The 23,425-nt window shown below is 44.5% G+C and overlaps 1 protein-coding gene across 3 annotated transcripts in view; it reads right to left on the minus strand.

Moving 5' to 3' along the window:
- Positions 1-621: 621 nt before the first annotated feature.
- The window catches only part of LOC144763311 (uncharacterized), a 77,777-nt gene continuing 54,973 nt past the window's right edge, over positions 622-23,425 (minus strand). For all 3 annotated transcript variants that reach the window (XM_078648789.1, XM_078648790.1, XM_078648788.1), the window contains exon 7: positions 622-2,282. In XM_078648789.1, the coding sequence (XP_078504915.1) occupies positions 1,579-2,282 (704 nt within the window). In that variant the 3' untranslated portion in view covers positions 622-1,578. The remainder of the gene's footprint in view (positions 2,283-23,425) is intronic.

Genomic DNA, 23,425 nt, shown 5'->3' on the forward strand with positions numbered 1-23,425 from the left:
CAATTCCAGTACTACGGACAAATTGGTCAGCAACATTGATTGGAGAATTTCTGCTTATGTGATTTGAAAATAGGCATTAAAGTTTACAGGGCTACACTGGAAATGAATGGGGCCCCATTAACAATTACTTGATACGGACACTTATTAATAATGTTGAAGATTTGATAATGTTGTAAACACCAGCTTCAATATTACTGTGAAGGCTGAAGAGGGAAGACAACCATTATATGATGCTCTGTCTCTTCAAAACACTACGTACCTGTCAGTGCACTTTCCAACAGTTCACCACTAAATTAACCATCTTCCTGTCTGCGTTGTTTATAGGTCTAGATTAGGATGGACTAGGATAACTGTGCTACTCAAGAGCAGTATATCCTTCTATATTTTGTCTATTATCATTTCTCTGGCTAGTAACGGAAACTACATTTTGTCCTCTTTTACCAGTCTCCTGTGTCTACAATTGGTGGCAACCAGTTTTTGCAGATTAATGGTATGTCTGATTCTTGGTTTTATTTTTCTTAGGAAAGGCAATTGTTCCGCAGCCTTCTAAGAAATGCTTTAAAAGTGGAGCATATTGTCTAAGAAAAAAGAGATATGCAAAAATTGTGATGATAACTACTGTAGCGGATAAACACTTTAATAAAATGTATTAATACATCCATGTAATAGGAAGCAAACAACAAATAATACCATTATGTTTTCCAAAACTTTAGTTTGACCTCCTAGGCACCTTAGTGGCTATGAGAAGTAATGCATTGTACTGGCACAAAGGGAGACAACAGGTAGTGGCCCAGAGTGTATATACCAACTGGTGAAAGTATTGCTTTTCTCTTGTTCACCTTCCATATGCAAAAAGGATACCAATATGGTATCTTGCTTGCTGTTTGTCTCTTAAATGTTCACTTCTTCTTTTGCACACATGCTGCAAGAGTAATGTACTACCATTTTTAATCATAAGAAATTAGGAATGCGGAGTCACAATACTGAGTTATTACTATTGACCTGCACTATCAATTCCACAATATCAGCTGCCACTAGGTTACTAAGGTATGTAGATGTTGGGTTAGAGTGGTTTATCTCTTCTTCTGGATCTATACTTACTGTGACGATATAGTGATAGTCGTATTGTGGAATCGATTTTTATCAAAGTGAATATTTCTGCCCTTGATATTACTGTATACAACCAGCATTATAATAGTTACCATTACCATATTCAGATACTTAAAGCAAGCACTGTTTTAGTTGATGCATTTTGCCCAAGGCAGCTCCTTTTTGCATGTCTATCCTTTGAAGACAACATACTTATTTACTACATTCTCTCATGTTTAACACAATACTGATTCCCAATGAAGTGTTGCATTTAGTGCATTAACTGAATGTGTATGATCTCAAGGGTTTCACCTCCTAGGTGAATTTACTATATCCATATGTGTTATGAAGGGCATGAAGCCATTCCTGGAGGCAATGCATGTCACAATGATGTCCATTATTGGGAGCAGAAATATATTATTCCCATTCTACCATCAGTTCGCCATTTAATTTACAATTATTTCAGAAGAGTAGTATCACCAAGTTAGGTCACATATTTATGTAATCCTGTTCGAAAGCATGAGTTCTCTGGTGTCTAATCAGGGTGATTCTTTGACAGAAGGTTTTGTTGCACTCCGCACATTGATAAGGCCTCTCCCCTGTGTGTTTTCTTTGGTGTATAATAAGAGTTCCTCTGCGACTGAAGCTTTTCTCACATTCAGGACATTGATGAGGCCTGAAACCTGTGTGAATTCTATAGTGTCGAGTAAGGTTGTTTTTTTGACAAAATCTTTTTCCACATTCAGTACATTGATAAGGTCTCTCACCAGTATGTGTCCTCTTATGTGCAGTATAATGTCCCTTCTGATAAAAGACTTTCTGACATTCGGTGCAAGTGTATACTTTCCCACTCCGCTGTGGGTTTTGTTGACTTATAGGAAGCAGTGTGTTTTTCAGACTATTCTCCGACTCGTATATTGCCAACTTCCTCAGTTTGGAGGTTCCAGGGTGTAAATTAACATTTGATAGGTTATTGTAAACACTTTCACAAGGCGTTGTTTTCTCTAGCATTTGCTCTTGCTTAGTTTCTGACCACAGCTGGCACGTAGAGTACTTTCCTGTTTCAGCAATCTGAAGGACTTTAATTTTGGTGTTTCCTGGTGAATGTTGGTAAGATGTTTTTTCAGTACATTTAAGAGAATATCCCTCTTTCTTTTTTCTTTTTCTTTTTCCATAACCAACTGTTCCATCAACTGTTAATATTAAAACACAAAATATATTGTTATTTAACTCAGATTAAAATGTAATTATTTTGAAATGATACTCATAAAGTTATATTCAAAATAATAACACAACAGAAAACTGGCACCAATTAAATACTCTGTTGGCACCATCAGAAGAAATGAACACATTAAATAATCCAACATGCTCTATTTTATATACTGGGTCTCAAATGCTATCTGTAAACTTTCGATTAATACAAGTGTGCTGGTCACCAAACTCAAAGAAAATGCTCCAGCTTGAAATATTAAAGCTAGAACCATGAATTTCACCAAACTAAGCACATAGATTTTACCTTTTTAGACATCATTAGATTAGAATACTGTCAAACTATATTTAAACATATTATGTTATGGATGTGTACTGATCACTTTAATACAAATACTTGCAACAATGTATGATTGGTCTATAGAACAATGAAGCTTGATGAAAATGCTTTAAGTCCTAGGAACCGAGATGCACATATAACAACACGTACATGCTGTCCAATTCATTTTTGCCCCAGACTCACTACCTGCCAGACACACAGAACCGCAGACAGGGTGGCACGTCAGATGACTTGGCATGCGATTGCCATAGTGGCTGAAAGGAAATAAGCTTTACTTGGCATTACATACTAAACTCAGGCACCTGCACTGTGTACAGCTAGTGACATGGCAAGACATCATGTTGTCTTCTCTTCTGGTACTCAAGATGATTTTCTGTGTCCTGTTATATCAAATTTATTGTATATTGCATTTCCACATCCTTATGTACGAGATGAATAGGTTAGTCTCAGGATAAATATGCTTGTTTTTAAAATTAATTACAAAGAAGTTCACTAGACTGAAAGCGAAAGCACACTCCCATTGAGGTACCTCTTGTCTCAGAATAATACTCTCCAAGTAATTTAAAATATTTCTGTGTTAGAAAGACAATAACATCTGTATGAACTTACTTAGTTAGGGCAGGGGGGCCCGTCAAGAATATCCTAGATAATCTGAAATGCTTCTGTTTGAAGTATATTTGCGTTTTTAAATATAATATTGAATGTCCAAGAATTACAAGTAATTAATTTTTGGATTCAAAAGCAATGTCCTCCATCATACTTATGAGGTTAGAACTATCCCTCGCACAAAATTAATGATAATACTATTCATGTGCTTCGCAAGGGCTGACATATACAGCCATGCCCGGACATGATTGGGTATCCAGCATGATTGGTGCTATCCTCACATATTTCGGTCAATGTGTATACTGCAGGGCTTCTGGAACTGTTATTGTTTGGATATTTGTGGGCATTCTCGTTTATGAGCCAAAGTAGCAGCTTCATCTTACATGAAACCTGTGCTGTAAGTTTCTTATAATGTTTTAGCTTTGCAAGTTGATGAGGTACTTTTCTAAAAGGTGTATCAGTATCCTGTATCCCAGTTCCATCTCCTTTGTCTTCACTCTTGATGGGGGCAATGTTGTTATGTTGGGATCATTTGGGGGTTGCTCTTTTCTGCCTAATCATATTATATGGTATTTATTGGTCTTGCGTTTTCAGCTTACTGATTTCATTATGTATGAGGAAAACCCCAGTAATTGTAGGAAGAGTAGGAATAAAATGTGATAGTGGTTTTAAGCCAATGGCATTTATAGTGCATTTACAGGGATTCCCTTGAAAAAAAACACGGAAGTATAATCTTTCTTTAAATAGGGCAATATGCCTGTTTTATAGTAGTTTTTTAGATGTCAGTCTTTACTTTTAGAACAAAGGATAGGTCTATGCTGAGAAGACGAATCTTCTCTGTTGAAAGGGTATGTCTAGAAATATTTATTTACCTCTTCGCTGGGGCATGAATTCCGCCGCAGTGCTGGGGCATTCCAATCTTGGGCGCGGCTCGATGCCCCCCGGCCGTCGTGCGCACACGCCCACCGTGACTCATGACGGCCGGGAGCAGTCATGAGCACGGAAGAGGTTAATGGTGCCATTATTGCTGTGAATACTGCTTCTGCTAAACGTAGTGCAGTGTCTGCTGCTCGCATAACACATATTGTCCTTTTCCTCTCTCTGCCTCCTTTCTGTCCAATCCATAAAAAGGCTAATTGTAAGCATCTGTGGTCAGCAGTGGTGCTGTCCCCCTGCTAGTTTCTGGTTGGGATATTATTTCTATTTTTGAAACAGAAAAAGATTCTGAAAATGTGATGTTTGCTCATAGCAGTAATAGAGAAAGCATTCTTCTGGTTGCAATGTCTATTTTTTTTTTTTTTTTTAAGTTTTATATAGTGCGAACTAGACCCGCAGTTATCAGGTATCAGAGCGCTTTACATGAGCACCAGTTACGTTGTCTACTCATAGTGCGTTCTGGGAAAGTAAAGTACATTTTCTACAGGGGAAGCATCTTGGATGATATATTGTATATGCTTCTGATGTGAGCAAACGTTCTAGTGTTAAAAATATGGTTGATAATAACTGTAAAATGCATTCTATCTTTCTGGAAACGGGTCATCTTTCAGTTTGATGCATGACCTTTTTTGGGTTTCTACCTGTATATTTCGATCTGATGAGTTCCGTCTTGATCCTTTGTGATGGGGAGAAATGATAAGTGGGTCTATGGGTCCCGGAGTAGCGTGCTACTCGCCGAAAAAGCGCTTTGACGCCTCATCAGGGATAGTAACCGCTACACAAATGCAATTACAATACAATACAATAAGTGACTCCTATCCTTACTTTTGAACTATTTTCAGATATACCACTGCATTGTTGAGCAATTGATTTGCCTTTGGCAGCTTTTTTTTATCTCTAGTTTGCCCAGAGGCTGTGTCAAGAAATTAATTCCATTTGCTCCTCTTAATGACAACGTTTTTGAGAATTTTATTTTAAGATACTTGTCAAGTAACAATGGTTCTACTGAAATCCCATGGACATAATGCTTAGTGCCAACAGGGGAAAAACATTGACTAGTTTCAAGCGCACATTTAAGCAGTGAAACCATTCAGAGTTTAAGGAATATAAACAAGAAACTATTGATTCACTTTTGGTGAAACAATGTCACCTCACCACTTATGCAATTGTATACATTACAATATGCTTTAAGTTTAAGCTTGTGCACTGCAAAGCAAGAGAACTTGATCATTATGACAAACCATTATATTGGCTTTGTTAGTAAGGATACAATACACAATATAATGCCCCAATCTTATGCATGTGTTTTTTCTTGACTAATTAAGGCATGCAGATAAAGTATAGAATGAGCCATTACATGCATACCAATTAGATGTTTTTATTTTTAAAATGTATTTTCAGGATGAACCACTGTTTTTAACGATAATACATATCCAGTTTAAACTCTGATTTAGATTTATGATGATCCGCCCACCATGGCAAGGCACTCCAGGAAAGATCTTAAGAACGATTGTTTGCGCTATCTGAGTGAACAAAGAATGAATGCTGAATTGAGTAGGGTTATGGTACAAGCACCCAACCTTAAATTAACAACTTTTAAAATCCAGCCATACTTATGCCTTGTAACTAATGATTATGATACATTTTTATTGATGCGTTTCCGCATTGGGACTCTGTACAGATCCTTAAGTTTCCCAACTATTAATGACTGGTCAAAACAGCTATGTAAATGCCCGTGTGACGATATTTCTGATCAGTCCACCATACATGTTTTATTTTTCTGTAAATTCTACTCTATACAGAGGAAAAGGTGGATTGTTCCAGTCATAAAAACACTTGGTATGAGGTGCTGTCGCCCAGCTTTAGTGGCTCTCCAACAATTAGACACAATATTTGTTGTAGTCTCTGATTCCGCCTTTTAAAAAAATGTTTTTAGGTATAGGAAATCGATTGTGAGGTGACAATTATGACAATGACATTTTTGCTGTGTATTAAGAATGGTTTTAATTGGTGTAAATATTGATATCTGCCCTGTATATTTTTAATATGTTTTTATTGTGTGCTTTTATGGTTATTTATAAGTAACTAAATAAAGCTTTTTATTGATATTGATTGAGTATCCCTAGTTATGGCTATCATTTAAATAATATGGTGCTTGGTAGGGACAATGGTTGAATACAGTTATGTTTACTTATATTTATGCTTGTTTTGCTGTAAAATATCCACCGCCAAACTTAACTGTTTCTTGGTTCTCTATCGACACATCTTGGTAAACGTATCTGAACAATTTGAAGAGCTTTTCAGAGACATTGCCCTGCTCAGGAGCAATTGGCTGCACACAGAGAGAGCTACAATAGGGTTTCCTGTTACAGATCCCTTCTCGCTAGCATCCAGAGGATGTGGAGGTTCAACAGTTGCTGTGACAACCACTGCAAATACTGGACAGTGGGTACGTGCCAACCGGATATAGATGCAGGCTGGACCCATCTACACGAGGCAGCCTTCCATGATGGGGCACCCACAGCTCAATCAGTGTTGCATCTCTGAAGATAAGTATCTGGATGTGGTGCCCCTGGGAGGAGACCTGACCTGACTAGACACTATTGTTGCTGTGTCTGTACAAAGCAGTAAATAGAGCCCATGTAGCCATGGTGCTATTTTAAAGCTGAATACTGGGTCGTTTCTGGGGGAAGGGTGGTTGGGAGGGGGGCGCTGTTCATGTGTTTTACACTGTAAAGATTTTAAGTAATCGCGCAGTTAATAAAAGACTCTATGATTGCTGTGAGAACGGCCCCCTTGTATGGGAGCCACACCTGACTGCTGGGGGGCACAGAGCACTGAACCGGTGGACTAGGTCTTCTTGGCTAGAGGAGGTTGAGCCATAAATTACAGAGGCACCCAGTAAATTGGGGATCAATTTTGGTGGAGAGATTTGCGGAGAAAAGACTTTGCACATAGGTGTGCACATGGAATCCAGGGAGGGAACGGCATGCTCCTGGAACTCCTTTCCATTCTCTCTGGATTTTTGCCTCTGATCCTGGATTTCGGACTATGGCATGCGTTAGCCAGAATGGAGGTCAGCAACCCTAAAACATTGCTGACTGAGTACACACATTGGAATTGAGGATAGACCACTTTGAGTAGCAATTTAAAAATGCCACAAGAATACTATACATGCTATTCTCTCTGGAAGACCTGACAAAAGCTGGACAATTGTTTGCCTTGTTCCATTCAGGCATTAAATGTACAGTGCCACTGGCTTCAAAGATACCTCACAGTCTTACCACATCTGACATACCACACGCTGACATGCATTCTGACTTATCCCTGGTTTCCAACCACTTCTGAACCAATCTCAAAGGCATTTTCCACAGGCTACCTGGAAGGTTTATTACCTGGTAATGCAGCCTCTTTGCATTGTCTCCCCAAGGCTCTTAAACTGTATCTAAAAAGGCACAGCAGGGGATCTCCTGATAATTTAACCTCTGCTATGTCCCTGCTGAATTGAAGCCCACTCAAGATTCAAATTGAGGGAGGAGCTACGCACGGATCCAAGATGGACGCGTGAGCAGAGGGCTCCCGAGACCCCTTCCACCACCCTCGTCTATCCTGACATTATTCCTGAATTGGTCGACGGGTATTTCTTGCTGATGCCCTGCTGATATTAAAAGCATTTTTCGGAATTTGATTTGGCTGCCGGGAACTGGACTTGCTGCTCCCCGCAATTTGAGGCCTACGGTGACGACCATCCGGGGGCTTGAGTTCCCGAGGTGCCCAGGTGGCAATTGAACAACAACGGCTGGAGTGACGCCTCCGCTGCCCCTGTGTGTACTTTCGGTTTTGGTCATCGTGGGTGCTGACTCATTGTTGACGGATGCTGCTGCCCTGGTTTAGTCGCTGACTCAACTCTGGCTGTTGTTTCTCGACCTCTCGACTTGCTGCGCTTGCCGTGGTGTGATTAATTTTGACTAGTTTTCGGAGGACCCTTTGGTGCTCACTGATCATCATGGCGGGCAGGTCGGACGCTGAGAGACGCACCACCAGAGGCCCGAATCGAGGGGGAGCCGCTCAGACCCAGACTATTGAACGCTTCACTCACCCTAAGGTATCCCCGGGTGGTCCGGGCAAGACCCTCGGAGAAGCTGGCGACGGTTCTCCTGAGACTGAGGAGCCGACTCTGACGGACGTCATGGGCGCCATTGCCAGTGTCCAGACTTCTATGGGTCAACAATATGAAACGCTTGCCACCAAATTGAATACGTTTGCGATTGAGGTCAACCTTATCAGGACGGGCCTGGGGAAAACTAATGAACGGGTCAAATCCCTGGACGTTAAAACAGCAAGCCTGATTACGGATGTTTCGGATCTTCAGACCGAGGTCTGCGATCTTCGCTTGGCCAGAGACTCGTTTGCCCGTCGGCTGGATGATTTTGAGAGCCGAGCCAGACGGAATAACGTTTGCATTATAGGTGTCCCGGAGACTTCTACGGACGTGCCAACGGATCTCTTGGTGGAGGACCTTATCCAGAACTATTTGACTCCGAAGGGCCTTAGTAAACTTTTTTCGGTGGAGCGTGCTCATAGGATTCCAGGTGGGAAGCCCAAGCTTGGGGCCGCCCCAAGGCCTATCATAGCCAGGATTTTTAACTTCCGTGACCGAGACGCTATCCTGCAGGCCTCCCGCACTCATGGTCCCGTCCAGTTTGAAAACGTATCGGTCAGTTTCTATCCGGATTTCACTCAAGAGGTACAGAAGCAACGTATGGCCTTTACGGGGGTGAAACGTCGCCTCAGGGACATGGAACTGAAGTACGCCATGCTATTTCCGGCTCGCCTGAGGATTGTGCATAATGAACGTACTTTTTTCTTTGACCGCCCTGGGGTAGCCAGTGACTGGCTGGACACTTTGCCGACACAGCACGCCGATCCGGAGAGTTCGAAAGGTGCCGAAGGCGGCCCGGAAGAGCAGGAGTAGTGAGTCGGTGCCGATGAGCCATTATTGGACGCTTTGCAGTGGCTCTGTGATAGTGATGTTTTATACGTTGTGGATACCCAGGGGTGGGGGGATTCGGGACTCTTCCTCCCAGGGGACGTTTTTTCTCTCTCTTCTTGTAGGTTAGTTTAATGGGGCGACAGGCACACTGCAAGTTGGGGTGGCTTTCTAGTCTACCGCAGGGGTGCAGGGAGGGGTGTTGTGTGTTGAGGGTTCATTGGAGGGCGGTGGGGGGGGGTCTTTCCTCGTTTGTTTGTTTCGAGGCTCTGATCTGGTCGCTATTTTATCCTTTGTGCCTGCTTTGTGGCGGGGAGACTGTTGGGTTTTGTCTGGGATGGGGGGTAGGGGGCTGAGGGTGCTGAGCTGGAATGTTAATGGACTCGGAGATAGGTTAAAACGGGGGATTGTTTTACAGTATTTAAAGCGGCATTCCCCTGATATTGTTCTACTACAGGAAACACATCTGGTAGGAAATACATGCCGAGCGCTGAATAGAAGAGGCTACCGTTTGGTGGCCCACTCTGGATTTACCACTGGGTCGAGGGGGGCGGGTATCTTGGTTAGGAACTCCCTCCCCCTAGAAGTAGATGACGTGGTGCTGGATGATAGGGGACGGTATGCTGCTATCGTGGGTCGATGGGAGGGGAAAACGATCTCCATTTTGTCTGTGTATGTCCCCCCTGGTCTACAGTCTACCACGTTTTCCGATTTGGGGGGGTGGTCCTGGGGCTCCCCGATGGCTTACTGGTGGTGGGTGGAGATTTTAATTCGGTTGTTAGTGGAGAGGAGGATCGTAGCCCTCGTAGGACCCTCCCCGCGTCGCAACTATGGTTGGGCAGTTTCATTGATACGCTGGGATTAGCGGATTGTTGGAGACGACTTCACCCTGGACAGCTCCAGTACACCTTTCATTCGGGGGCCCATGGTAGTCTCTCGAGACTTGATTACATTCTTATACCAGCGGCGCAGATGGTCTCCGTGAGAGAAATTAGGCATTTGGCTAGGGGGATTTCAGATCACTCCCCACTGTGGCTCATTATTGATGTGCGGCTGGAGTCCGGGGTCGTGTCGCTCCTATTAATCCTTGGCATCTTCGTAACCCCACCATTAGTAAGGAAGTGGTTAAGTGTATAGATTATTTCTTCGCCGAGAATGAAGGGTCTGTATCCTCTCCTGTGACCCTCTGGGAGGCGTGTAAAACTGTGATTCGGGGCCAGACTCTCTCTTTGATTGCCCGCGAAAGGGGGCGCAAAAATGCAGAAGTGGTGCGACTTGAAAACGATATTTCTGAGTTGGAGGAACGGATGGAATCTGTAATTACGCCTGATAGTCTGCACTCCTTGGCGCTTAAACAGTTTGAATATAGGGCTCTGGTGACCGATGCGACTAAGGCGATGCATCGTGAACAACAGGGACCTATGTATGATGTGGGTGATAAGGCAGGCAAATTGCTAGCTTGGCTTGATAAACGGGACAGAGTGAATCGTGTGGTGCCTGTTATTGAGCGTATGGATGGTGTGCGGGTGGTGGACCCGGTCGAGATAGTTGAGGTCTTTGCCCAGCACTTTCGGACGGTGTACTCGCCGGTCTCGGACAGATCTGAGGAGGACTCGCATCTGTTGCTCCACAATATCACGCTGCCTAGTCTGTCGGATTCGGATAGGGAGCTTATGGAGGCGGATTTTTCTACCGATGAAGTAGCGCTCGCTATCCGTGCACTTCGCAGTGGTAAGGCTTCGGGCCCGAACGGTTTGCCAGTCGAGCTGTATAGGTTGTGTCCCGACAAAATGGCGCCGTACCTTCGTCAGACGTTTTTGGCGTCACGTGATCTCGGGCTTCTTCCCTGAGATCAGAGACTGGCGTCCATTGTGGTCATCCATAAGGACGGAAAGCCCCGGGAACACTGTTCGTCTTATCGGCCGATCTCGCTTTTGAATGTTGAGCCTAAGGTTCTTGCAAAAATTTTGGCAAGCCGCGTGATCACGGTGATTGGCGATCTGGTGCACCCTGATCAGTCTGGGTTTATCCCCCACCGTAATACTGCACTCAATCTTCGACGTCTCCATGGTGTCTTGGCGAGGGCGGAGTCTCTTGCTGAACCAGCCATTTTGGTTTCCCTTGACGCCTCGATGGCCTTCGACACGGTGGAATGGTCTTATTTGTGGGCTGCCCTCGCTAAATTTGGCTTTGGTCCTAAGTTTATCGGATGGGTTAAACTTTTATATGAACAACCGCTCGCACAGGTAGTGGTTAAGGGACGGGCCTCGGATCCTTTTGTTTTCGGACGTGGCACGAGACAGGGCTGCCCTTTGTCGCCCCTCCTTTTTGCGCTTGCTCTTGAACCCCTTGCCGCGTGGCTCCGCTGGGAGCCCTCGCTCAAGGGAATATGGTGGTCGCCTACCTTCGAATATCGGGTGTCACTTTATGCCGATGATATACTATTATACCTTACTTCTCCCCGTAAGTCGTTGGGTGTCCTGTTTGATGTCCTGAGCTCTTTCGGGAAGAATTCGGGTTTGGTTATCAACTGGACTAAATCCTGTATTTACCCACTTGCGGGTGGTCAGCCTTCTTTGCCCCGCTTTTGCCCTATACCTGTTTCCAGCGTTGGTTTCAAGTACTTGGGGATATATATTTCTATGGACCCCAAGGTCCGATTTGAGCGGAATCTATTGCCTCCGCTTGCTAGACTTCGGTCGGATGTAGCGGCATGGTGTAGATTGCCTCTTTCCCCCCTGGGGAGGGCGGCCTTGTTTAAAATGATGTCTCTTCCCCGATTCTTATATGCCATTCAGAATACGCTAGATCTGGTTCCAGCTGGTTACTTCTGTGAAATCGAGGGCCTCCAGCGGAAATTGGTCTGGGGCGGGCGGCCACGCATAGCGCTGGCGAAATTGACTTTGCCCTGGTATGACGGTGGTATAGCATTGCCTGACGTCAAACGCTATTATTGGGCGTCCCAGTTGAGTGCTATCAACCACGCCATGTATGGTCCTGTTCCTAATCCCGCTTACAATATGGATAGGTGGCAGCTGCCGGGAGGTGATTATAATAGAGCGCTTTATTCCAAGATCGACAGGAGGTGTTTGACGGGCCCCACTGCGGTGGCGATACGTGTATGGGATAGTGCAACATCGGCTACGGGCTGGACTGGTAAACTTACTAAGGCGACTCCTCTATATGCCTCTGAGAGATTGGGTGGATTGTGGTCTTCAAAGGGATTCGAAAGATGGGACCTTATCGGTATTAGCAAAGTGGGGGATCTCTGGGCCACCAATAGAGTCAAAACTTTTGACGAGCTGAAACGGGAATACAAGCTGAGTGACAGAGAGCACTTCCGATACCTTCAGCTCCGCCACGCGCTCGACTCGGTCTTCCCCGCCGGTACCTCGATCCCTGAGTCATCTCCCTTGGAGGATAGAGTGCTGGATGGGCAGGTCCCTGACAGCACTATTTCCCTCATATATAAAAAAACGTATTAATACCCGTTCCGACCTTCTTATACGGCTGCGTGAGGTGTGGACTAATGACGGGCTGGAATTAGACGATGAGGACTGGCAGGCTGCAATATCCTCCCCTAAGGAAGTCGCTATTCCGGCGCGTCTCTGACTGGTGCAGCTAAAGATTCTTCATCGCATCTATGTCACGGATCCACGTTTGATGCATATGGGCTATTCTGTGGATGGGTTATGTCGGCGTGGCTGTGGCTTGCTTGCTACCTTCCTTCATATTATATGGGAATGCCCGGCGGTAGTGGTTTTCTGGAATCGTGTACATGCGGTGATGAGAGAAGTGACGGGCGTCGGGCTACTTCCTGAGGCCCGACGCTGCTTGCTGAATGTCTGGGAACCGAATGATTGCACCGTTGCTCAGGTTCAATGGGTCACGCTGGGCAATATCATTGCAAAAAGGGACATTGCTCAACTCTGGGGCTCTAATAGTGCACCACTGGTCTCGGCCTGGGAGGAGAACATGGATTGGTGCATGTTTCGAGAAAAATTCGTGTACATCTCCCGAGGTAGGCCCAGGAAGTGGGTTAGGATCTGGGGTCAGTGGAACTCGTATCGTGGAGAGATTTGTGACCCTCCCCTTGCTGAACCCCCTGATACTACGGGATCTCCTTGAATTTGACATTCCAGCATTTTGCTTTTCGGTTCTTAGTATAGTATTGTTCGCTCCGGGTCCCCGTTCCCCACCTCCGTGATTTCCTGATGCTTGCTTTTCATTGTCTCCCCCATGCCGCACGTAGCAGCCCTGATACTGATAATTTTGACTCGACTTTTTCTTGTGGGTTTTCCTTTTGTTGTTTGTATGTATAAAAATATAAAACCTATTATTTATCCTCCTTTGCCAGATGCTCCTAATTTCATCCTGCTTCTATGCTGCCGGACCCTCGGGTTGTCGGCTGATGAGCTATGTACTGATTTATTCTTGTTGATTTGCATTACTGACCGGCCTTGATGGTTGTAGGTCTGTATCTGTCTTCATTTTACAATAATAAAGGTTTAAAAAAAAAAAAAAAAAAGATTCAAATTGAGGTTGGTGTGGGCTGCCCACTTAAGATGGCAGTTGTGCTCCATCAGTCATCCGGACCCATGCTCCCTAATCATGAAACCTCCTCACCCTCTACAGACACAACAGCTGCCCACTCATGCTACAGTACCATTACCGACAAGTTGACAACCTTCTGGGATGCTAATGACTGCCTGGATGGTCTGTAAAGCCCGACCTTTTGTGAGTGGTCTAAGCCTGTGACAGGCTGGACAGAAGAATGACCCCTATGCTCCAAATCGGATGGCTTGGAGAGAGGCATGGTGCAACCACTCTACCAACCTGTGGTGCCTCTCCCACTCATGAAAGACTGGACGGGTCATACTGGTGAGATCCAAAGTGATCTTAGCTTCTTATGCCTGACTTGCAGCCCAGTCTTGAGTATGTGGCTTAGGCTGAGGCAGGGATGGTGAGATACTAAGGATGAGGCCCAGATACTGTGGCTCTGGCAAGCTCAGCCTGATTGCCTTGTCTGATTTGCAAAGGTCCCTGCGCTGGAAGGCCGGTGGAGAGAGTATGGGCCAACTCACGACGTGCCTGTCTTACGGGTTTCCTCAATTGCCCTGCCTAGCGAGATTACCTGGACTGGAGGTGAGCTGGTGGAGAGCATATGCAACCTCTTAGCCACTTGCTTCTTGTTGCCCCCACCCACCGGGGTTGGTGGTGAGAAGTTAGAGGGAATCAAGAACCTCCCAGCTGCTTGTGCACTGCACCATAATTCTACTTCAGGCTGGATTAGGCTGGAAAGATATCAGCATATACAACTGTTCTGGGTTGCCCTTGGGAACCAGGGTCTGGGGCTCCATGTGCTCAGCGCGGTGCATCATTGTTTGCAGACAATGTCTAGCTGATATTATCCCTTACAGGAAATCTGTATTCTGTGCCTGCAAGTTCTGCTGAAGGAGTTGGAGAGTGCTTCTGGGTTTAAAGTTAATTTGGTGAAATCTGAACTTTGAAATTTGACCACACCGAAGAACACAGTAGTCAAAAGGGCTCATTCTATTACAAACATAAGTGCTAACATTACTCCAAATGTTTCAGATCTCTATGGAGCCAAGTGCTCTGGCTATTTTAATGCACTCCTTAACGACCTCCAGTGATGGATGCCCCTTTTACACTCATTGATCGGAAGGATACATGCTATTAAAATGAAAGTACGCCTCAGGGTACTGTATCTTTTTCAGGACCTCAGTAATCTAGTGACAACAAGTGTGTTGATGACTTTTAAAATAGGGTCGAGGGCTTTGTTTGGAGAAGAGGCAGACCCCAACTAACTCATAAAATCTCATGTTGTCTGAAATCTGGAGAGGGATTGGGCATTCCAGATTGATGGATATACAAAAGTGCCACCCATTTAGGAGTTCTAGGTAATTGGTTCCTCAGGGCAAAAGCCAAGAAATGCCCTTATATGGAACTGGCTGTAGCCAATTCAATCCTCTGCCACCTAGGGGATGTAGTATGGAAGCCAAAGCTTGATAGGTCTACTAATGCACTACCACTAACACTAATCTTAGGGTTGGGGATACAATATGTGGGCAAATAGACATAACATTTCCATCCCAACACACCTATTCATTGCAATACCACCCTGATCCCAGCAACAAAACCAGATCCTTTTTATATGTGAAACAAGGGAGGATGTGCTTTAACAGCTGACATGTTAGATAACGGTTCTATTCAGACTTTTTAAAATTGTAAGCAACGCTATAGGTTGAATGAATGTGAACACATCCACTTCACTCAGTGGTGACACTGGGTGATGAACCATGAAGTTAAAAATGCTTCTACTAGAGAGTATACTCATTTTGAAAAGTATATATCCACCACCTCTAGATCAAAGATCATTATATCAAACATGTACAAACTCCAGATAGAAGCTATCCCAAACTCCTGTTTACATGGAGAAATGGAATTGAGTATTGGGTCGGGCAATGGGTAGGACTAAAGGAGACTTCTATGGAGTGACCTTGGGAAGGAAGCACACTATAAAGTGACTTTTGATTAGTATATATATTCCACTAAATTACACAGGTTCTACCCAATGGCTAGCAGACTCTGCTGGAAGGGGGTTGTGAGCTTTTGGGGGTCTTCCATGATACATGGTAGGATTTTCCCCATATCATTATCAGCCTATTTTGGATGGAATTGCAACAAGAGAGGAAGGGAATACAGGCGCTCCTGTCCCCCTCAAGGAAATCAATCAAAACAACAAAGGAGCGTCACCAAGCTTTAATGAAAGAAGCGAGCATGAAGCAAACTTCACAGTCACACAATGGCTGTGAAAAGACACCTCTTATGGTTATTTAGAAGGCCCTCACTCACCAACCTGGTTGGTGACATGCTTCATCATTGGGCCCCACCAGGAGTGGCCGAGTGCCACCCTAGTGTGCTTCAACGCCAGGTTACTGCGGAGCTGGATTTTACGTGAGTGAAATTAATTGTGAGTGATTATTAAAAATGTATCAATTGTGTCAAAAAGCAATTTTAATAGTTTTGCCAATTGTACATGGTTAAAAAATAGCAAAAGTGAAGGGTAAAGGACCAAATTAAAAGTCCAGGTTTACCCTGTGCAGGTTGGTCAACATGTTTCTGCCACAACGATAGAAATATATCGGGCGTTCGTCAGGACCAGTGAACAAAATTATTTATAAACCCCGGTGGTATGGTCGCGCTAAGGCCCACCCTATCCTGGGGTGTCAGTGTAAAAAGAAAATATAAAAAACACTGTCTCAGGATTCCCAAAGTATTAGAGTGGAACCGAGTTTATTGAAGTATGCTAATCGCATTAAGCATCATGGGTCTCGGTAGGGGGGTGCAAGCACTTTGGCACACCGCCCTCTGCGCTAGGCACCCGCTCGGTACCTGCTTGATCCCACAATGGCCGGACGCCGAGGTGTCTTTTCACAGCCATTGTGTGACTATAAAGTTTGCTTCATGCTCGCTTCTTTCATTAAAGCTTGGTGACGCTCCTTTGTTGTTTTGATTTATTTTGGATGGAAACCTTGGCAGCTATGCAAACGATGGTGCGTTTTACCATATCTACGGACATTGCTTATATTCTGATTGACCATTGTTATCTGTTGATTGTGGAGATGCTTAGTGCTGCGGAAATTGCACTGGCAACCCAGTGTAGAAAGGGGAAGCCCTTTTTTATGTCTTTTGCATTTGAAGCTCTGGAACATGATGACCATGGAGAGGCGTTCCAAGGTTATGATTGATTACTATTGATTACTATTTGGGTTTTGAGTGGATGTGGAGTATGTTGCTGACTTACTTAGCGGAGAACTTAAAACTCTCTCTGGTTTACCTAGGCTTAGGGCTATGAACATGTTTGTCTATTTGGGAGTTATTATCAAAGAGTCTACAAGAATCTAAAAAATCCCTTTTTCTATAAAATATAGGGAAATGTAGCTGATATCATCACTCTTATTGTGGTGCAACAGGATTAGCGGGAAGAAGCCTTGCAATGTGCTACACAGAGTGGCACTACTGTTTTGGTCAAGGGAAGTTTGGTTGCTGGAGGAGGGGACAGGGGGCGTGATGATAGTTTGCAGATAGTGACTGACTCAGTTCCTGCAACAGTGTTTTCCTAAGATGCTTCTCTGCAGAATGTCAGCCACCTTTTCTTGTCTCTCTTGTAAATTTCAATAAAAACGTGTTTATAAAAAACCCTCTTTGTCGCAAGATTTTCTGCCAAGAAACCAGTATCATTGGATGCAAGCAGCGCTCTGATGCCGCCTCCTTCCGACGAGTAAACACTGCCCGAGATACATTGGACCCCTGACCCCCAAATAGCTCTAGAAAAGAATGTGATTACTGAGGGGGACAACTTTGACTCAGGCACAGTGGAGGCTTCGGCTCTGACGACAAAGGTGAATAAGGTGCTGAAGACGCCTAAGGATGGGGGTGGCCAGGGTCAGAGCTGGAATGAACAAGTCGGCAGTTTGAGAGGAGGGAACGAGGTACATTCTGGACATAAATTCTTCATTCTATCTGACCCATCAAACTCGTCCAGTAATGTGCTCCAACAGAGTTCGGGAAAAGACTCATTGGGGAGTGGATGGAGCAAGTTAAGCCGCTTATGCATGGAGGATGAAAAGATCTCAGTTGATGGCATTGCCCCTGGCACGGTTTAGAAGAAGGGTCCTTCTGGCATGCAGGAGAATGAAGGCACCTGCCTTGCATCGCGCCGGGACACTCATGAGTATCCGTGCGCGTTACAAGTGGATAGAACATAACATAACATGCGGTCTCTGGGATTATTTGTTTTCTCCGGCACTTGGCGTTCTGTGGGAGAATACACCAGAGAAAATTCAGGCAGGCCCGGCAGTTCAAGACAGGTCGGAAGAGGTATCACTCAGTGTTATTTATCAAAGTATAATGGAACACAGGGAAGACACCAGGGCAGAAGCAAAGAACACTAATTGCCTGCCGCAAAACGCAGAATGCTATTCGTCGTGTGGCCAGATGATGCTCAGAATTCGCTGAACAGATTGGGGATTCAGAGAACCGAATTTCAACACTGTAAGATGAACTAACAGCCCAAAAAGCAGCAACAGATATACTTAGAGCTCAGAAAGATAATACTCAATGGAAATTGGCTGACTTGGAGAATCGTCTGCGACAAAATAATCTTAGGAAGCGCTGGATTCCAGAGGGTGTCGCAGGCCTAGATGTTCATAAATTTGTCATGGAACTCTTTACAGAAGCCTTCTCTGAGCTAACCCAATGGTGCTGGGATCGCAAAGTGCAGAGAGCTCACAGTTTTCCATTTAAACTGTACGCTCCCTCAGGCCAAGAGGTTGTAGGACCAAGGGCAGTGCTAATCTGTTTGAAGAATTTTCTGTCATATCAAGCCTTGTATGATTTGGCACATCTAGACAGGAAAAGGTCTGGGAAGGAATATGAATTCTTTGTCAGGTCAGATTACTGCCAAAATGACAGTAAAGAAAAGATGGCAATTCGGAAAGCTAATCCCATTGTTTCAGAATAAGGGGACTCAGGTTTTCTTACTCAATCCCGCGAAACTCAGTCATATATAAGGATAAAGCTAATTTTTTTACTTCTGAAATAAAAGCGAAATAATTATATATTTGCCTGGAAAAAAGGGTCAGTAGTGTATTTATTTTTCATCGTACTTTCTCTCCTGGTCTTTCTTTTTGGACAAACACTGTGGGTAATAGGTAATTGGGGTCTGAAGGGGGAGGGGCGCAATCCGTCACAATGGATCTTGTGGGTCCTAAAGCCTTGAAGGATGGGTGTGGCCTCACGGGAGGGAAGGTTAAGGGATGCAGTCAGGGGTTGGGTCAGGGTGGGCGGAGGGGGCACAAGGTGTTGGGGGATGCGGGGAAAAATAAGCCATGTTGTCAAAAGGAGTAAGCAAGACAATATTACACTGATGTTTGCTACAAACTGCAGACATGCTGATGTATTTAAGTTGGATCAACTTTGAGTTTTTCATTTTAATTCTAGAAGGGAGGAGTTGTCTTTGCAGTAAAAATGCAGATATGGGATGACCCCACAATGACTTGGTATATGCACTATTAATATATGTGGTCTTAATGATAGGGATAAAGGGCATAGAGTAGCTCTGGAGTTCAGGACAATGCAGCCTGATATTGCTTGTACACAAGAAACTCATATCCCATGGGGAAGAGGATTAACTGAATTAGGGTATACTTTGCTAGCTTGTATACAACAAACCACGTTAAATCGAGGAGTTGCTATCTGTACTGCTGGTAGGATACTAATAGATAAGTATGGTCGTTGGGTAGTTGTTGAATATTGCATAGGCTCAACTAAGTTCACATTATGTTCGGTTTTGGCTGAAAATATTGATGAGGCACAGATTTTGGATTTTCTTAATGTTGAACTTTCATTTTGGCCGATGCCCCTGGTCCTTTGTGGGGACTTTAATATTCACTTAGAGGTCTCACATATACAGATGAAGGGGGGCATTTATACAGGGCGGAAACCCAAGGTTTTCAGAGGTCTTCGCTTATTTACTCTCGATCACAGGTTAATGGATGAATGGGAGAAATGTATGTTTCCAGACCCTGACTTTACCTTCTATAATTTCCCTTATTATAAGATGGTTAGATGAGACTATTGTTTGTATATCTTTGATCCATGTGGTTGAAGTTAGGATAGAGAAATCTCTTATTAGATCCAATATTTATTAGCCATATCAGATGCTGGTTGGAACAATTCTTGCAGATTAATCGGAACTCAGCCGCTAGTGAGATGCTATGGGACACTTTAAAAACAGGAATCAGGGGGGAGGTTCTTAGTTTTGGATTATTTTTACAGAAACAGAAATAGAATGAGACCCAGAGATTATATGAGGACCTTAGGGAGGACGAGGGAAAACTCACACAGAAATTACAAAGTAATCAGGGTACAAGTGAGCTACAGGAAGTGGTCACTGTTTGTAAAACCAAAATAAATCAGTACTTGAGCAAGGAGGTCACCAGGAAATATTTTTTGTATAAAAGGGAATGCTATGAGTATGGTGATGCTACAGGCAAACTTCTAGCAAGAAAAATTGGGTAATATAGGTTGAAAGGGGCATAACTGCTATCAAGGATCCTTCAGGCAGATTAGTGGAGACACCATCTGACATTTGAACAGTGTTCAAGGAGTTTTAGCAAGAATTATATACAGAGAAGCTGGTAAGTTCTAATAGGGGGTATGAGGGATTGCTATAAGATCTGGATAGATAGAAGCTTCATAGAGAAGGTCAAGCTCTCCTCGATGCCCCCGTTATCTCGGAGGAGCTATTAGAAGCTCTAAGTTCAATAGCGATTGACAAGGCCGCTGGCCCTGATAATCTTCCCCTGGAGTTTGAAAAAACTTTTTGTTCAGAAGTCTGTAAGGATATGTTGATAGTTTTCCAAAGAGCACAGCAGGGCCAGATTCTTCCTTCTTGGGAATCGGCTTACTTTGTCATCTTTAAAAAAGGGATAAACCACCCACACTGCCAGGATCCTATGGACCCATATCTTTACTGACTTGCGATGGTAAAATCTATGCAAAGATGTTGGCAAGCCATCTGGCCAGGGTCATTACTCCCTTAGTATCTCATAGGTAACATGGTTTGATTCGTGGAAGAGGTACGTTCAATCATATAAGGAGGGTTGTTACACTATTCGATCTTGCTAACGTACAACAAGCCGCGCTTGGCTTGATTTCACTTGATACCGAAAAAGCGCTTGACTGCGTCTCTTGGGATTTCTTTAGGCCGTTATGTGTTGGCAAGGGATTTGGAATTGGCTTTATAGCGGCAATAAGGGCCATGTATAGATCACCTTTTGCAAAAATCTGTGCAATGGGCTAGAATAAGATTCGGTATTTTTAGAGGCAAAAGACAGGGGTGTCCCTGCTCGCCCTTACAATTTGCTTTACATATAGATCCATTTTTAACTATGCTTGTATGTAATACAGTTATCAAATTTATTTTCCAGAGACAGGAGGAATACAGGGTGTTTGCATATGCAGACAATGTAGCCGTTGTGACTGCAGAACTGGCAATGGCAGTGATGGAAATTGAGAAGGTGGTTAAACAGTTTAGATTATTCTCGGGTTATAAATTAAATGCAGCTAAACCCAGATTATCTGCACTAAGCAGGCCTTCTTTAATGGCCCACGGATTGTCGAGGAAGTCGTATATTTAGGGATAAAAATCAGACCTTGTTTGAATCAATTGATGGTGGCAAACTGGCTCCCTCTCCTTTGGAAGATTAAAAGTGAGCGCAATAAAGCTGAATGATTGCATCTTTCACTAGTTGGAAGGTGCAATGTTTTAAAAATTAGTAGCTTGCCTAAAGTGTATTTCTTTTGGGCTGTACCTTTGGAGCTCACGAAAATCCATCTACAAAAACTACAAGCGCTCCGTACTAGCTTCATTTGGAGTCAGAGGAAACCCCAAAGGGCAATGAAATGTATGACCCTCCCTAGAACTCGAGGGGGATGGGCAATACGTAATTTTACATTTTATTACTGGGCCTGTCTTCTACAAAATATGAGACTCTTATTAACAGGGGAGGACAATATGGATGCTGCAGAAGCTCCGTCTTTATATCAAATGTTAATGGGTACGGAAGCAAAGGGGTGTTTGCTGAAGAATTTGGAACCTAGTTATTATAAAAACAAGCATTGGCATAGCCAATAGGTCTCGCCTTTGGGGCCTTATAAGTGTTTAGGCAGAGCTATTGACTTTGCCAATGTGTTTAAGCTGTGCTGTAGAGAAGTGTGGCTGCTATGCAGCATGCTGAAAAGTTTTAATAAAAAAGTGCCATTAGCATTTTTGTTACCTTATATATGACCAAGAAGGCATTATGTCCAAAAGAACAACTATATTAATAAATGTATGTACAATTATACATTTCCTCATTTTTCTTTTGTTCTTGCAATGCTGGCAACTTGTTTTTGCCTATTCCAATGGTTGTTTGTTAAAGTTTTTTTTTGAGGGGGCATAAACAATTGGAGGTTGAAGGTTATGAACTAGTACCTGTAATATAACACTAGCAGCACCCAGACGCTAGGGGAGAATCAACAGATGGCAGATTCCGAGAGCAGGCTGAGGCGGTGTTGAGTGATGTTGAGGTGGTAGTGGTGGTGGTGGTGACTGGTGCTGAGACGATGCTGAGGTGATGCAGAATGATACTTAGGTCTTGCTGAGTGATGATGATGTGCTGGTGTACTATTGCAAAGGCGATGCTGAGTGATGATGTTGTGGTGGTGCTGAGTGATGATGTTGTGGTGGTGCTGAGTGATGATGTGGTGGTGCTGAGTGATGCTGTGGTGGTGCTGAGTGATGCTGTGGTGGTGCTGAGTGATGCTGTGGTGGTGCTGAGTGATGCTGTGGTGGTGCTGAGTGATGCTGTGGTGGTGCTGAGTGATGCTGTGGTGGTGCTGAGTGATGCTGTGGTTGTGCTGAGTGATGCTGTGGTTGTGCTGAGCGATAATGTGTTGGTGTTGAGTAATGCTGTGTTGGCCGTGAGTGATGCTTTGGTGGTGCTGAGTGATGCAGTGGTGGTGCTGAGTGATGCAGTGGTGGCGCTGAGTGATGCAGTGGTGGCGCTGAGTGATGCTGTGGTGGCGCTGAGTGATGCTGTGGTGGCGCTGAGTGATGCTGTGGTGGCGCTGAGTGATGCTGTGGTGGCGCTGAGTGATGCTGTGGTGGCGCTGAGTGATGCTGTGGTGGCGCTGAGTGATGCTGTGGTGGCGCTGAGTGATGCTGTGGTGGCGCTGAGTGATGCTGTGGTGGCGCTGAGTGATGCTGTGGTGGCGCTGAGTGATGCTGTGGTGGCCCGGAGTGATGCTGTGGTGGCCCTGAGTGATGCTGTGGTGGCCCTGAGTGATGCTGTGGTGGCCCTGAGTGATGCTGTGGTGGCCCTGAGTGATGCTGTGGTGGCCCTGAGTGATGCTGTGGTGGCCCTGAGTGATGCTGTGGTGGCCCTGAGTGATGCTGTGGTGGCCCTGAGTGATGCTGTGGTGGCCCTGAGTGATGCTATGGTGGTGCTGGGTTATGCTGTGGTAGTGCTGAGTGATGCTGTGGTGGTGCTGAGTGATGCTGTGTTGCCCTGACTGATGCTGTGGTGGTGCTGACTGATGCTGTGGTGGTGCTGACTGATGCTGTGGTGGTGCTGAGTAATGCTGTGGTGGTGCTGAGTGATACTGTGGTGGCCCCCAGTGATGCT

This window comes from Lissotriton helveticus, chromosome 6, assembly GCF_964261635.1.
Source record: "Lissotriton helveticus chromosome 6, aLisHel1.1, whole genome shotgun sequence".
NCBI lineage: Eukaryota > Metazoa > Chordata > Amphibia > Caudata > Salamandridae > Lissotriton > Lissotriton helveticus.